Consider the following 14,913-nt stretch of genomic DNA (forward strand, 5'->3'; position numbering starts at 1 on the left):
ACGTGGCCTCCTCTGCTCTTCCTATTGGCTGCTGTGTCGCCGCCTCCGCGCGTCCTCTGTTGTGATTGGCCGGCGCTGTCTTCACGCGCAGGGTGGTTCCTGCGTTTTGATTGGCTCTCGGCCGTCACGTGGTGTCGCTTTTCGCGCCACTCGCCGTGAGGGGAAGGCGGTGGCGGGAAAACCGCGACAGGGAATCGCGACAGCAGCGGCCCCGACATGGCCCCGCGCGACTACGACAGCGAGAAAGGTTTGGGGCGAGCGAGGGGCATCGCGACTCCGTTACTGACCCGTTATCGAGACATCCCCCTCCTGATTATCGTGACACTCCCCCCGATATCGAGACCCTTTCTCCCGTTTCTGATCCCCGCTGCTCGCTCTCTGTTTTCCCCTCAGAGAAGGCGAAGCGATTTTTTCAGGAGTTTTACCGGGATGGAGCCGACGGCCGCAAGGAATTCCCGTACCGGGAGCAGCTGGTGAGAGCCGCCCCCGAATCCACCTGAAATCTCCTCAAATCCCCCCAAATTCCCTCAGATTCCACCCCGAACCCTCAGATCCCTTCGAAGGCCCTCCCACCTTCCCAGACCCCCTCCCGCCCCCCAAATCCTGCCCCGAACCCCCCAAATCGCCTCCCGCCCCCCCAAATCCTGCCCCGAACCCCCCAAACCCCCTCCCAGCCCCCCAAATCCTGCCCCGAACCCCCCAAACCCCCTCCCGCCCCCCAAATCCTGCCCCGAACCCCCCAAATCGCCTCCCGCCCCCCCAAATCCTGCCCCGAACCCCCCAAACCCCCTCCCAGCCCCCCAAATCCTGCCCCGAACCCCCCAAACCCCCTCCCACCTCCCCAAATCCTGCCCCGAACCCCCCAAACCCCCTCCCACCCCCCAAATCCTGCCCCGAACCCCCCAAACCCCCTCCCACCCCCCAAATCCTGCCCCGAACCCCCCAAACCCCCTCCCAGCCCCCCAAATCCTGCCCCGAACCCCCCAAACCCCCTCCCAGCCCCCCAAATCCTGCCCCGAACCCCCCAAACCCCCCCAAATCCTGCCCCGAACCCCCCAAACCCCCTCCCACCCCCCAAATCCTGCCCCGAACCCCCCAAACCCCCTCCCAGCCCCCCAAATCCTGCCCCGAACCCCCCAAACCCCCTCCCGCCCCCCCAAATCCTGCCCCGAACCCCCCAAACCCCCTCCCGCCCCCCCAAATCCTGCCCCGAACCCCCCAAACCCCCTCCCACCCCCCAAATCCTGCCCCGAACCCCCTCCCGCCCCCCCAAATTCCCCCCAAAACATCCCCTTTAACTCCCCTAAACTTCCTCAAATCCCCCCCAAACCCTTTCCCGTTCCCCTTAAACCCCCCCAAATCCCCCCCAAACCCCCTCCCGCCCCCCCAAATCCCCCCAAACCCCCCAAACCCTGTCCCGTTCTCCCTAAACCCCCCCAAATCCCCCCAAACCCCCTCCCGTTCTCCCCAAACCTCCCCAAACCCACCCCATACCCCCCAAACCCTTTCCCGTTCCCCTTAAACCCCCCCAAACCCCCCCAAATCCCCCCCAAACTCCCCCAAATCCCCCCAAACCCCCTCCCGTCCCCCCAAATCCCCCCCAAACCCTCTCCTGCCCCCCCAAACCCCGTCCCGTTCTCCTCAAACCCCCCCAAATCCCCCCAAATCCCCCCCAAACCACCCCAAACCCCCTCCCATTCTCCCTAAACTCCCCCAAATCCCCCCCAAACTCCCCCAAACCCCCCAAATCCCCCCAAACCCCCCCAAACCCTTTCCCGTTCCCCTTAAACCCCCCTAAACCCCCCCAAATTCCCCCCAAACCCCCTCCTGTTCTCCCCAAACCCCCCCAAATCCCTCCCAAACCCCCCTAAACCCCCCCAAATCCCTCCCAAACCCCCTCCCAAACCCCCCAAATCCCCCCAAACCCCCCAAACCCCCCCACCCCCATTTCCCGCCCAGACGGCGCTGGCCCGGCGGGAGCAGGTGGCCCTGTGGGTGGCCCTGGACGACGTGGCCGAGGATGACCCCGAGCTGGCCGAGGCCGTGGCGGACAACGCCCGGCGTTACACCCGCGTGTTCTCGGACGCCGTGCACGAGCTGCTGCCCCTCCACGGCTCCGCTGAGGTCGGCGAGCCCCCCGCCCGGTTTGGGGGCGGTGTTTCGGGAGGGTTTTAGGGGGTCTTTGGGCTGGGGAGGGGTTCTTCAAGGGACTTTGGGGGGGATCTCGGAGGGTCTTAAGGAGCTCCCGAGGCGTTTCGAGGGTCTCGGGGGCGTTGTGGGGATGGCTTTGGGGGCAGTTTTGGCTGAGCGGTCTCGGAGCCCCCTCCCCGATTTCCGTCTCCCCTCAGGCCGCCCCTCGGGACCCCCTGGACGTTTACCTGGAGCATCGGCTGCTGCTGGAGCAGCGGGGCCGGGCGGGGGGAGCCCCCAGGAGCGCCCAAAACCAGTTCCCCCCGGAGCTGCTGCGGCGTTTGTGAGTCCCAGAACCCCCGACCGCCGCCCCAATCCCCCTCTCCCTCGTGCCCCCCATCGGGGTTTTCCTCCTTCCCCGCTTTCTCTCGTTCGCTCCCACGTTTCATCCCCAATTCCCCCCGCTCCCATTTTGCCCCCCACAATCCCCATGTTTTTCCCCCCCAAAAGCTCCCGTTCTCCCCCCAAAATTCCCATTTTTCCCCCAAAGAATTCCCTTTTTTTCTCTCACAATTCCCATTGCTCTCCCACAATTCCCATTTCTCTCCCATTTCTCCCCCCAAACTCCCATTTTTTCCGTTTTCCTCCCCCACAATTCCCGTTTCTCCCCCCCAATCCCCGTTTTTTCCCCGTTCCTCCCCCCCAATTCCCATTCCTCTCCCGTTTCTCCCCCCAAACCCCCGTTTTTTCCCTGTTTTCTCCCCTCCAATCCCTGTTTTCTCCCCCCCAATCCCCGTTTCTCCCCCCAATTCCCGTTCCTCCCCCCCAATCCCCGTTTTTTCCCCGTTCCTCCCCCCCAATCCCTGTTTTTTCCCTGTTTTCTCTCTCACAATCCCCGTTCCTCCCCCCAATCCCCGTTTTTTCCCCGTTCCTCCCCCCAATCCCTGTTTTTTCCCCGTTCCTCCCCCCCAATCCCCGTTTTTTCCCCGTTTTCTCCCCCCCAATCCCCGTTCCTCCCCCCCAATCCCCGTTTTTTCCCCGTTTCTCCCCCCAATCCCCGTTTTTTCCCCGTTCCTCCCCCCAATCCCCGTTTTTTCCCCGTTCCTCCCCCCAATTCCCGTTCCTCTCCCGTTTCTCCCCCCAATCCCCGTTTTTTCCCCGTTTTCTCTCTCACAATCCCCGTTCCTCCCCCCCAATCCCCGTTTTTTCCCCCGTTCCTCCCCCCCAATCCCCGTTTTTTCCCCGTTTTCTCTCTCACAATCCCCGTTCCTCCCCCCAATCCCTGTTTTTTCCCCGTTCCTCCCCCCAATCCCCGTTCCTCCTCCCGTTTCCCTCCCCCCAATCCCGTTTTTTCCCCGTTCCTCCCCCAATCCCTGTTTTTTCCCGTTCCTCCCCCCCAATCCCCGTTTTCTCCCCCCCAATCCCCGTTCCTCTCCCGTTCTCCTCCCAATCCCCGTTTTTTCCCCGTTTTCTCCCCCCCAATCCCCGTTCCTCTCCCGATCTCCCCCCAATCCCCGTTTTTTCCCCGTTTTCTCCCCCCCAATCCCCGTTCCTCCCCCAATCCCCGTTTTTTCCCCGTTCCTCCCCCCAATTCCCGTTCCTCTCCCGTTTCTCCCCCCAATCCCCGTTTTTTCCCCGTTTTCTCTCTCACAATCCCCGTTCCTCCCCCCCAATCCCCGTTTTTTCCCCGTTCCTCCCCCCCAATCCCCGTTTTTTCCCCGTTTTCTCTCTCACAATCCCCGTTCCTCCCCCAATCCCTGTTTTTTCCCCGTTCCTCCCCCCCAATCCCTGTTTTTTCCCCGTTCCTCCCCCCAATCCCCGTTCCTCTCCCGTTTCTCCCCCCAATCCCCGTTTTTTCCCCGTTCCTCCCCCCAATCCCTGTTTTTTCCCCGTTCCTCCCCCCCAATTCCCCGTTTTCTCCCCCCCAATCCCCGTTCCTCTCCCGTTCTCCCCCCAATCCCCGTTTTTTCCCCGTTTTCTCCCCCCCAATCCCCGTTCCTCTCCCGATCTCCCCCCCAATCCCCGTTTTTTCCCCGTTTTCTCTCTCACAATCCCCGTTCCTCCCCCCAATCCCCGTTTTTTCCCCGTTCCTCCCCCCAATCCCCGTTTTCTCCCCCCCAATCCCTGTTCCTCCCCCCCAATCCCCGTTTTCTCCCCCCCAATCCCCGTTCCTCTCCCGTTCCTCCCCCCAATCCCTGTTTTTTCCCCGTTCCTCCCCCCAATCCCCGTTCCTCCCCCCCAAACCCCCATTTTTTCCCCGTTCCTCCCCCCAATCCCCGTTTTCTCCCCCCAATCCCCGTTCCTCTCCCGTTCCCCCCAATCCCCGTTTTTTCCCCGTTTTCTCCCCCCAATCCCCGTTTTCTCCCCCCCAATCCCCGTTCCTCTCCCGTTCCTCCCCCCAATCCCCGTTTTTTTCCCCGTTTTCTCCCCCCCAATCCCCGTTTTCTCCCCCCCAATCCCTGTTCCTCCCCCCCAATCCCCGTTTTCTCCCCCCAATCCCCGTTCCTCTCCCGTTCCTCCCCCCAATCCCCGTTTTTTCCCCGTTTTCTCCCCCCCAATCCCCGTTTTCTCCCCCCCAATCCCTGTTCCTCCCCCCCAATCCCCGTTTTCTCCCCCCAATCCCCGTTCCTCTCCCGTTCTCCCCCCAATCCCCGTCTCCTCCCCGCAGCGAGCTGTATTTCCGCGCCCCGTCCTGCTCCAAGGCGCTGTCCCCGCGGGAGCTGCGCGCCGGCAGCATCGGCGCCCTGGTCACCGTGCAGGGAATCGTCACCAGGGCCAGCGAGGTGCGGCCGCTGCTCCGGGTGGCCACCTACACCTGCGACCAGTGCGGGGCCGAGACCTACCAGCCGGTACTGGGCTATACTGGGAGGGACTGGGCTATACTGGGAGGGACTGGGAATGGGTTTGAGGGGATTTGGGGGAATTTGGGGCAGTTTGGGGGGGATTTGGGGCAGTTTTGGGGGGTCTGGGGACAATTTTGGGGTCTCAGTGCCACCTACACCTGCGACCAGTGCGGGGCCGAGACCTACCAGCCGGTACTGGGCTATACTGGGAGGGACTGGGAGGGACTGGGAATGGGTTTGAGGGGGTTTGGGGGAATTTGGGGCAGTTTGGGGGGGATTTGGGGCAGTTTTGGGGGGTCTGGGGACAATTTTGGGGTCTCAGTGCCACCTACACCTGCGACCAGTGCGGGGCCGAGACCTACCAGCCGGTACTGGGATATACTGGGAGGGACTGGGAATGGGTTTGGGGGGATTTGGGGCAGTTTTGGGGGGTCTGGGGGCAGTTTTGGGGTCTCAGTGCCACCTACACCTGCGACCAGTGCGGGGCCGAGACCTACCAGCCGGTACTGGGCTATACTGGGAGGGACTGGGAATGGGTTTGAGGGGATTTGGGGGAATTTGGGGCAGTTTGGGGGGATTTGGGGCAGTTTGGGGGGTCTGGGGACAGTTTTGGGGGGTCTGGGGACAATTTTGGGGTCTCAGTGCCACCTACACCTGCGACCAGTGCGGGGCCGAGACCTACCAGCCGGTACTGGGATATACTGGGAGGGACTGGGCTATACTGGGAGGGACTGGGAATGGGTTTGGGGGGATTTGGGGCAGTTTTGGGGGGTCTGGGGGCAGTTTTGGGGTCTCAGTGCCACCTACACCTGTGACCAGTGCGGGGCCGAGACCTACCAGCCGGTACTGGGCTATACTGGGAGGGACTGGGAATGGGTTTGAGGGGGTTTTGGGGGGTTTTGGGGCCAGTTTTAGGGGGTTTGGGGACAATTTTGGGGTCTCAGTGCCACCTACACCTGTGACCAATGTGGAGCTGAGATGTACCAGCTGGTACTGGGAGGGACTGGGCTGTACTGGGAGGGACTGGGAGGGAATTTTTGGGGCGTTCCGGGGGGATTTCCGGTGGATTTTCGGGGAGGTTCTCTGATCTTTCCCCTCACCGATCCAAGGTCTCCATTTTCCCGCCTGTTCCCAGGGGGGCTCGGGGGGGAAATTTTGGGATCTTGGGGGGAATTTTTGGGCTCCAGGTGGGATTTTTTGGGATTCAGGTGCATTTTTGGGGTTCAGGTGGAATTTTTTGGGGTTCAGGTGGAATTTTTGGGGGTTCAGGCAGAATTTTTGGGCTCCAGGTCCAATTTTTTGGGCTCCAGGTGGGATTTTTGGGATTCAGGTCCAATTTTTTGGGCTCCAGGTGGGATTTTTGGCCTCCAGGTGGGATTTTTGGGATTCAGGCAGAATTTTTGGCCTCCAGGTGGGATTTTTGGGCTCCAGGTGGGATTTTTGGGCTCCAGGTGGATTTTTTGGGCTCCAGGTGGGATTTTTGGGCTCCAGGTGGGACTTTTTGGGCTCCAGGTTGGATTTTTTGGCCTCCAGGTGGGATTTTTGGGCTCCAGGTGGGATTTTTGGGCTCCAGGTGGGATTTTTAGGGAGATCCTCCGAGTTTTTGGGTTTTTCTTTCCCCCCAGATTGAGAGCCCGACTTTCACGCCGCTGCTGCTGTGCCCGAGCCGGGAGTGCCAAACCAACCGCTCGGGGGGGCGGCTCTACCTGCAGAGCCGCGGCTCCAAATTCACCAAATTCCAGGAACTGCGGATCCAGGAGCACGTGAGCGAGGAGGGGGAGGGGAGGGGGATCCCGGAATTCCTGACAGGACACCCCAAAATCCCCCCAGGAGACAAAAATCCCCTCAAAAACCTCCCCCGAAACAGACCCCCCGGGGGGCGTCGAAGTTGGCTCCAAATCCCCCAAATCCTGGGAATTGTGGGGCGGCGGATGAAGGGAAGGGGGCGGGGGAATCCCAGAATTCCCTCGGGAAACTCCGGAATCCTCCAAACCTTCCCCGAAACCGAACGCGGGCCGGTGTCGGGTGTCCTGAGACGACCCCGAAGGCGGCCCGAGGTGTCCCAGAGTCGGCTCCGAGGCCCCAGAATGGACCTTCTTGTCCTCACCTGTCCCCTCACCTGTCCCCTCACCTGTCCCCTCACCTGTCCCCTCACCTGTCCCCTCACCTGTCCCCTCCCCTGTCCCCTCACCTGTCCATCCCTCACCTGTCCCCTCACCTGTCCCCTCCCCTGTCCCCTCACCTGTCCATCCCTCACCTGTCCCCTCCCCTGTCCCCTCCCCTGTCCCCTCACCTGTCCCCTCACCTGTCCATCCCTCACCTGTCCCCTCACCTGTCCCCTCACCTGTCCCCTCACCTGTCCCCGCAGTCAGACCAGGTGCCCGTGGGTCACCTGCCTCGCTCGCTGTCGCTGCACCTGAGCGGGGCCAACACGCGCCAGGCCCAGCCCGGGGATCACGTCAGGGTGACGGGCACCTTCCTGCCCCTGCTGAGGGCTGGCTTCAGACAGGTGACACAGGTGAGACCCTGACACACCTGGGGACACCCAAAATACACACCTGAGGGGAAAAAAACACACCTGGGACCCCGAAAACCTCACCTGGGAACACCCTAAACCCAGCCAGAGCTGCCCTTCCTGCCCCTGCTGAGGGCTGGCTTCAGGCAGGTGACACAGGTGAGACCCTGACACACCCGGGGGGCAAAAAATACACCTGGGGACAGCCAAAACACACCTGGGGACACCCAAAATACACCTGGGGACACCCAAAATACACCTGGGGACCCCCAAAATACACCTGGGGACAGCCAAAATACACCTGGGGACAGCCAAAATACACCTGGGGACACCCAAAACACACCTGGGGACCCCCAAAACACACCTGGGGGACCCAGAAACTCACCTGGGCACACTCAAAACACGGCTGACATCCCAAAACCTCACCTGGGCACACCTGGGGACCAAGACGTGCACCTGAGGGGAAAAAAATTCCCCCCAGAATTCCCGGATTTTTGGGGTTTTTTTCCCCAAAATCCCCGTTTTTTGGGGTTTTTTTTTTCCCCAAAATTCCCGGATTTTTGGGGTTTTTTTCCCCCAAAATTCCCATTTTTTTGGTTTTTTTTTTTCCCCCAAAATTCCCGTTTTTTGGGGTTTTTTTTTTTCCCCAAAATCCCCGGTTTTTGGGGGGTTTTTTTCCCCCAAATCCCCGTTTTTTGGGGTTTTTTTTTCCCCAAAATTCCGGATTTTTGGTTTTTTTTTCCCCCAAATCCCCATTTTTTGGGGTTTTTTCCCCCAAAATTCCCGGTTTTTTGGGTTTTTTTCCCCCAAATCCCCATTTTTTGGGGGTTTTTTTTCCCCAAAATTCCCGGTTTTTTTGTTTTTTCCCCAAAATCCCCGTTTTTCCCCCAAACCCCAGGGGCTGCTCTCCGAGACCTTCCTGGAGGGGCATCACCTGGCCAAGGTGAACAAGAGTGAGGAGGAGGAGGGTGAGGCAGCCGAGCTGAGCCCCGAGGAGCTGCAGCAGATCACGGGAACGGGTGAGATTCGGGGCAGGTGGGAAAAACCTGGAATTTGGGGGGGGGGGGGGGAAAAAGGTGGATTTGGGGGAAAAAACAGGGATTTGGAGGGAGGAGGGGGATTTAGGAAAAAAAAAAAAACCCAAAAAAAGGATTTTCAGGGGACGGGGCGGGGGGAAAAGGGGGATTTGGGGAATTCTGGGGCGGCTCCGGCCGATTCTGGGGCTCCGGGGTGGTGGTTGCCCCTCATTCGGCCGGTCCCGCGAATTCCAGGAATCCGCGCCGTTCCAGAGGAGGATTTCTACGGGAAGCTGGCGGCCTCCATCGCCCCCGAGATCTTCGGCCACGAGGACGTGAAGAAGTCGCTGCTGCTGCTGCTGGTGGGGGGCGTGGAGCGCAGCCCCCGCGGGATGCGCATCCGGGGTGAGCCCGAAAATCCCGGGAAAACCCCGGGAAAACCCCGGAAAAATCCCGGAAAAATCCCAGTGGGAAGTGGGGGGAAACGAGCCGGAGCTGTCAGCTTTTCCTCTTCTTTTCTCTCCCGTTTTCCCCATTTTTCTGCTGTTTATTTTTCCCCTCCTCCCCGCTTTCATCCTGGTTTTTTCCCTCTCCTTTTCCGCCTCTCTGGCTTATTTTTTTTCTCCTTTTCCCCCGATTTCTTTTTCTCCTCTTTCCCTTATTTTCCCCGTTTTTCCCCCGTAATCTTCACTCTTTTCCTCTTCGTTTTCCTGATTTTTTTTCCCTTTTCTTTCCCACCTTTTACCCGTTTCTCTTCTTTTCACCTCTTGCTCTTTTTCTCCCCATTTTTTTTCCTGGTTTGTTTTTTCCTCGCTTTTCCTGGCTCTTGCCCTGCTGCTGGTGGGGGGCGTGGAGCGCAGCCCCCGCGGGATGCGCATCCGGGGTGAGGCCAAAAATCCCGGAAAAACCCTGGAAAAATCCCGGAAAAACCCCGGAAAAATCCCAGTGGGGAGCGGGGCTGCAGACAGAGTTGGTCCCGTTCCTTCTCTCCTTTTTCTCTCGTTTTTCCCCCTTTTTTCCTCTCATTTCCCCCGTTCTTCCTCCAGTTTTCCTCGCTCTTTCCCACCTTTTCCCTCTCTTTTCACCTTTTTCCTTCTTTTCCTCCTTTCCTCCCGCCTTTTCCCTTTTGCTTTCCCTTCCTTTCTCCCCTCCCCCTTTTCCCTTCCTTTTTCCTCGCGTTTTCCCTTGCTTTTTCTCCCCTTCTCCCCTTTTTTTTCCCTGATTTTTCCCCTGGGATCGGCTCTGCCCCCAGGACAGTGACCCCAAATCCCAAAATCCCTTTTTTTTTCCCCTCATTTCCCGCCCTAAATCTGGTTTTGTTTTTTTCTTTCTCCCCCAGGGAACATCAACATCTGCCTGATGGGGGACCCAGGAGTGGCCAAGTCCCAGCTGCTCTCCTACATCGACCGCCTGGCGCCTCGCAGTGAGTGCCGGGCCTTCCTCCTCCTCCTCCTCCTCCTCCTCCTCCTTTTTATCCCCCATTTTCCCCCCGTTTTTCCCCATTTTTTCCCCTTTTCCCTCCCATTTTCCCCCATTTTTCCCCCATTTTCTTCCCATTATTTTCCCTCATTTTTTACCTGTTTGTCCCCATTCTTCCTCCCATTTTCCCCCATTTTTTTGCCATTTTTTAACCTTTTTTCCCTGTTCTTTCTCCCACTTTTCCCCTTTTCTCCCCATTTTTCCCCATTTTTTCACCTTTTTTCCCTGTTCTTTCCCCCATTTTTCCCCATTTTTTCCCCATCTTTTCACCTTTTTTCCCTGTTCTTTTCCCCATTTTTTCCCATTTTTTATCCTTTTTCCCCATTCTTTCCCATTTTCCCCTCATTTTTTTCCCATCTCCTCCCGTTACCTCCCCCATTTTTCCCCCTCATTCCTCCCAACTTCCCCCCTCATTCTTCCCCCTTTCTTCCTGATTTTATCCCTTTTTCCCCATTTTTTCCCCATTTTTTCCCCATTCTTTCCCCATTTTTTCCCCCATTTTTCCCCCTCTTCCTCCCAACCTCCTCCCTCATTCTTCCCCTCTGTTCCTGATTTTATCCCCGTTTCCCCCGTCGTTTCCCCCATCCTTCCCCCCATTTTTCCCCATTTTTTATCCTTTTTTCCCCATTCTTTCCCCATTTTTTCCCCCGTTTTTCCCCCTCATTCCTCCCAACCTCCCCCCTCATTCTTCCCCTCCGTTCCTGATCTTTCCGCCGTCCTTTCCGCCGTCTCTCCCCGTCCTTCCCGCCCTCTTCCCCGTACCTTCTCTCCAGGCCAGTACACGACGGGCCGGGGCTCGTCGGGCGTGGGGCTGACGGCGGCCGTGCTGCGCGACCCCCACAGCGGGGAGCTGGTGCTGGAGGGCGGGGCGCTGGTCCTGGCCGACCGCGGCGTTTGCTGCATCGACGAGTTCGACAAGATGCTGGACTCGGACCGCGTGGCCGTGCACGAGGCCCTGGAGCAGCAGAGCGTGGCCGTGGCCAAGGCCGGCGTCATGGCCACCCTCAACGCCCGCTGCGCCGTCCTGGCCGCCGCCAACCCGGCCCTGGGCCGCTTCGACCCCCGGCGCAGCCTGGAGCACAACCTGCAGCTGCCGGCGGCGCTGCTGTCCCGCTTCGACCTGCTCTGGCTGCTGCAGGACCGGCCCCAGAGGGACAAGGACCTCCGGTGGGCGGGGCGGCGCCGGGGCGGGGGGGGCGGGAGCTGTGCAGGGGGCGTTGGGTTGGGTTGGGAGCCGATGGAAGAGTCGTGGGAGCAGTGGGAGAGTCTTTGGGTTGAGTTGGGTCGGGTTGGGTTGAGTTGGGTTGGGTTGAGTTGGGTTGGGTTGAGTTTCGTTGAGTTGGGTTGGGTTGAGTTGGGTTTGGTTGGGTTGGGTTGAGTTGAGTTGGGTTGGGTTGGGTTGGATTGGATTGAGTTGGATTGGGTTGAGTTGGGTTGGGTTGGGTGTGGTTGGGTTGAGTTGGCTTGGGTTGGGTTTGGAGCCAATGGAACAATCTTGAGTTGGGTTGTGAAGAACCCCAAATCCCCCCAAGTCCCCCGTCTTCCTCCCAAATTCCGGGTTTTCCCTAAATCCCCGTTCTTTGCCCCATTTCCAGGCTGGCCCAGCACATCACCTACGTGCACCAGCACTGCCGGGAGCCGCCCAGCAACTTCCAGCCCCTGGACATGAAACTCATGAGGTTGGTGGGAGAAAACTGACCCAAAATTCACCTTTCCCGCCCCAAATTCCCGGGGGTTTTTCCCCAAATTTCCCCGTTTTTCCCCCAAGTTTTCCCGTTTTCCCCCCAGATTTCCCTCTCTTCCCCCCACAGTTCCCACCTTTCCCAAATCCGCGTTTTTTCACCCCAAACCAGGCGTTACATCGCCACCTGCCGGCGCCGGCAGCCGCTGCTGCCGCCCGCCCTGGCCGAGTTCATCACGGCCGCCTACGTGGAGCTGCGCCGGGAGGCGCGGGAGGCCAAGGACGGCGTCTACACCTCTGCCAGGACCCTGCTGGCCATCCTGCGCCTGGCCACCGCTCTGGTCAGTGTCCGGTGACCCTCCCAGTACAGACCAGTGACCCCCAGTGACCATCACTGACCATCAGTGACCCCGGTATCCCAATGGCTCAGGGGTTGTTACACCTCTGCCAGGACCCTGCTGGCCATCCTGCGCCTGGCCACCGCTCTGGTCAGTGTCCGGTGACCCTCCCAGTACAGACCAGTACGGACCAGTGACCATTAGTGACCCCCAGTGACCATCACTGACCATCACTGACCATCAGTGACCCCGGTATCCCAATGGCTCAGGGGTTGTTACACCTCTGCCAGGACCCTGCTGACCATCCTGCGCCTGGCCACCGCTCTGGTCAGTGTCCGGTGACCCTCCCAGTATGGCCCAGTACGGACCAGTGACCATTAGTGACCCCCAGTGACCATCACTGACCATCACTGACCATCAGTGACCCCGGTATCCCAATGGTTCAGGGGTTGTTACACCTCTGCCAGGACCCTGCTGACCATCCTGCGCCTGGCCACCGCTCTGGTCAGTGTCCGGTGACCCTCCCAGTATGGCCCAGTACGGACCAGTGACCCCCAGTGACCCCCAGTGACCATCAGTGACCATCAGTGACCCCAGTATCCCAATGGCTCGGGGTTGTTACACCTCTGCCAGGACCCTGCTGGCCATCCTGCGCCTGGCCACCGCTCTGGTCAGTGTCCGGTGACCCTCCCAGTATGGCCCAGTACGGACCAGTGACCATTAGTGACCCCCAGTGACCATCACTGACCATCAGTGACCATCAGTGACCCCGGTATCCCAATGGTTCAGGGGTTGTTACACCTCTGCCAGGACCCTGCTGGCCGTCCTGCGCCTGGCCACCGCTCTGGTCAGTGTCCGGTGACCCTCCCAGTATGGCCCAGTACAGACCAGTGACCATTAGTGACCCCCAGTGACCATCAGTGACCATCACTGACCATCAGTGACCATCAGTGACCCCGGTATCCCAATGGCTCAGGGGTTGTTACACCTCTGCCAGGACCCTGCTGGCCGTCCTGCGCCTGGCCACCGCTCTGGTCAGTGTCCGGTGACCCTCCCAGTACGGACCAGTACGGCCCAGTACAGACCAGTGCCCCCCAGTGTCCCCTCTGGTGTCCCCGCTGTCCCGGGGCTTCGCCGGGGCTGCCGTCCTTACGCACCTGCCAGGACCCCGCTGGGCCGAATCCGCCCCGGCCCGACTCAAGTCCCGCCCGCTCCCACTTTGGGCCCGTTTTCCTCGGTTTTGGGTCGATTCTTTTGGGGTTTTTTCCTCTTTTACCGCCCGGGCCCCGTTCCCTGCGGGATCCGGGGCTGGATTTCGGCTGGATTTCGGCTGGATTTGGGCTGGATTTCGGCTGGATTTGGGCTGGATTTCGGGTGGATTTGGGCTGGATTTGGGCTGGATTTGGGCTGGATTTCGGCTGGATTTCGGCTGGATTTGGGCTGGATTTCGGGTGGATTTGGGCTGGATTTCGGGTGGATTTCGGCTGGATTTGGGGTGGATTTCGGCTGGATTTCGGCTGGATTTCGGGTGGATTTGGGGCTTTTTTGGGTGCTCTCCAGGCCCGGCTGCGCCTGGGGGCCGCGGTGGAGAAGGACGACGTCAGCGAGGCGCTGAGGCTGCTCGAGGCCGCCCGGGATTCCCTGCGGGGCGATCCCGACCCCGGCCAGAGGTGGGAAAACGGGAAGCGCGGCCGGAAAATCGGGAATTGCCGGATCCTTTGGGGCGTTGGGAGTGTTGGGACCTTGAAGGGATTCGGGGGGGAATTGGGATTTTGGGGGGAATTTGGGAATTTGGGATTTGGGGGGAATTTGGGAATTTGGGATTTTGGGGGAAATTGGGATTTGGGGGGATTTGGGGACCTGGGAGTAGCTCGGTGGGGGGGACCTTGATCTTGGGGATTTCAGGGATCTTTTGGGAATTTCTTTGGGATCTTTTGGGAATTCTCCGGGATCTTTGGGGGGGAATTTCTCAGGGATTTTTTGGGGAATTTCTCGGGGATTTTTTGGGAATTCTCAGGGATCTTCTGGGGGGAGATTTTCAGGGATTTTTTTGGGAATTCTCCGGGATCTTTTGGGGGGGATTTCTCAGGGATTTTTTTGGGGAATTTCTCGGGGATCTTTTTGGGGAATTTCTCGGGGATTTTTTGGGGAATTTCTCGGGGATGTTTCGGGAATTCTCCGGGATCTTCTGGGGGGAGATTTTTCAGGGATTTTTTTGGGAATTCTCCGGGATCTTTGGGGTGGGATTTCTCCGGGATCCTTTTGGGGAATTTCTCGGGGGTTTTTTTGGGAACTCTCGGGGGATTTTCAGGGCTTTCTCTCCGCCCTGTCCCCCCGCAGGTGTCCCCGCCCCTCCGAGGCCATTTTCGGGGTGCTGCGGGAGCTGGGGGGGCCGGGGGGGGCGCTCGGTGCCCCTCCCCCAGGCCCTGCAGGTGCTGGGGGCTCGGGGCTTCACCCCCGCCCAGGTGAGCGCCGCCCTGGACGAGTACCAGGCGCTCAACGTGCTGCAGGTGAACCCCAGCAGGAGCACGGTCACCTTCGTCTGAGGGGGCGGCCCAACGGGAATGGGGAAATCCCGCCCGAAACCCAAAAAACAAAAAAAAAAAATGGGGGAAATCGCCGGAAAAGTGGGAAAACCCCGCGGGAAGGTTGGGAGAAACGGTGCCGAAGAAACGGCAGAAACGCCGCTGGAAACGGGAAAAATCGGACAAAGGGGAAGAAAAATAAATAGCCAAACCTTGAGAAAAGGGAATAATCCTGAAGAAAATGGGAAAAATGCTGGCGAAAGAGGGAAAAATCCGGCCAAAAACGGGAAAAATCCCCTGAAAAACGGGAAAAATCCGGCCAAAAACGGGAAAAGTCCTGGCAAAAATGGGAAAAATGCGGCCAAAACCGGGAAAAATCCGGCCAA

General features: G+C 59.4%; 1 protein-coding gene across 1 annotated transcript; it reads left to right on the forward strand.

Moving 5' to 3' along the window:
- The first annotated feature begins 166 nt into the window (after positions 1-166).
- MCM7 (minichromosome maintenance complex component 7) lies at positions 167-14,647 on the forward strand. Its single transcript, XM_066207989.1, is given in 16 exon segments — positions 167-247; positions 394-473; positions 1,960-2,124; positions 2,349-2,473; positions 4,799-4,979; positions 6,599-6,736; positions 7,342-7,491; positions 8,387-8,507; positions 8,778-8,909; positions 9,844-9,927; positions 10,757-11,150; positions 11,579-11,662; positions 11,837-12,005; positions 13,563-13,672; positions 14,343-14,394; positions 14,396-14,647. Coding segments are annotated over 16 exon segments (2,169 nt in total). The 5' UTR covers positions 167-216; the 3' UTR covers positions 14,549-14,647.
- The last annotated feature ends 266 nt before the right edge of the window (positions 14,648-14,913 follow it).

This window comes from Chamaea fasciata, unplaced genomic scaffold (assembly GCF_029207755.1).
Source record: "Chamaea fasciata isolate MVZ Bird 193981 ecotype frontalis unplaced genomic scaffold, bChaFas1.0.hap1 SCAF_91, whole genome shotgun sequence".
Taxonomy (NCBI): Eukaryota; Metazoa; Chordata; class Aves; order Passeriformes; family Sylviidae; genus Chamaea; species Chamaea fasciata.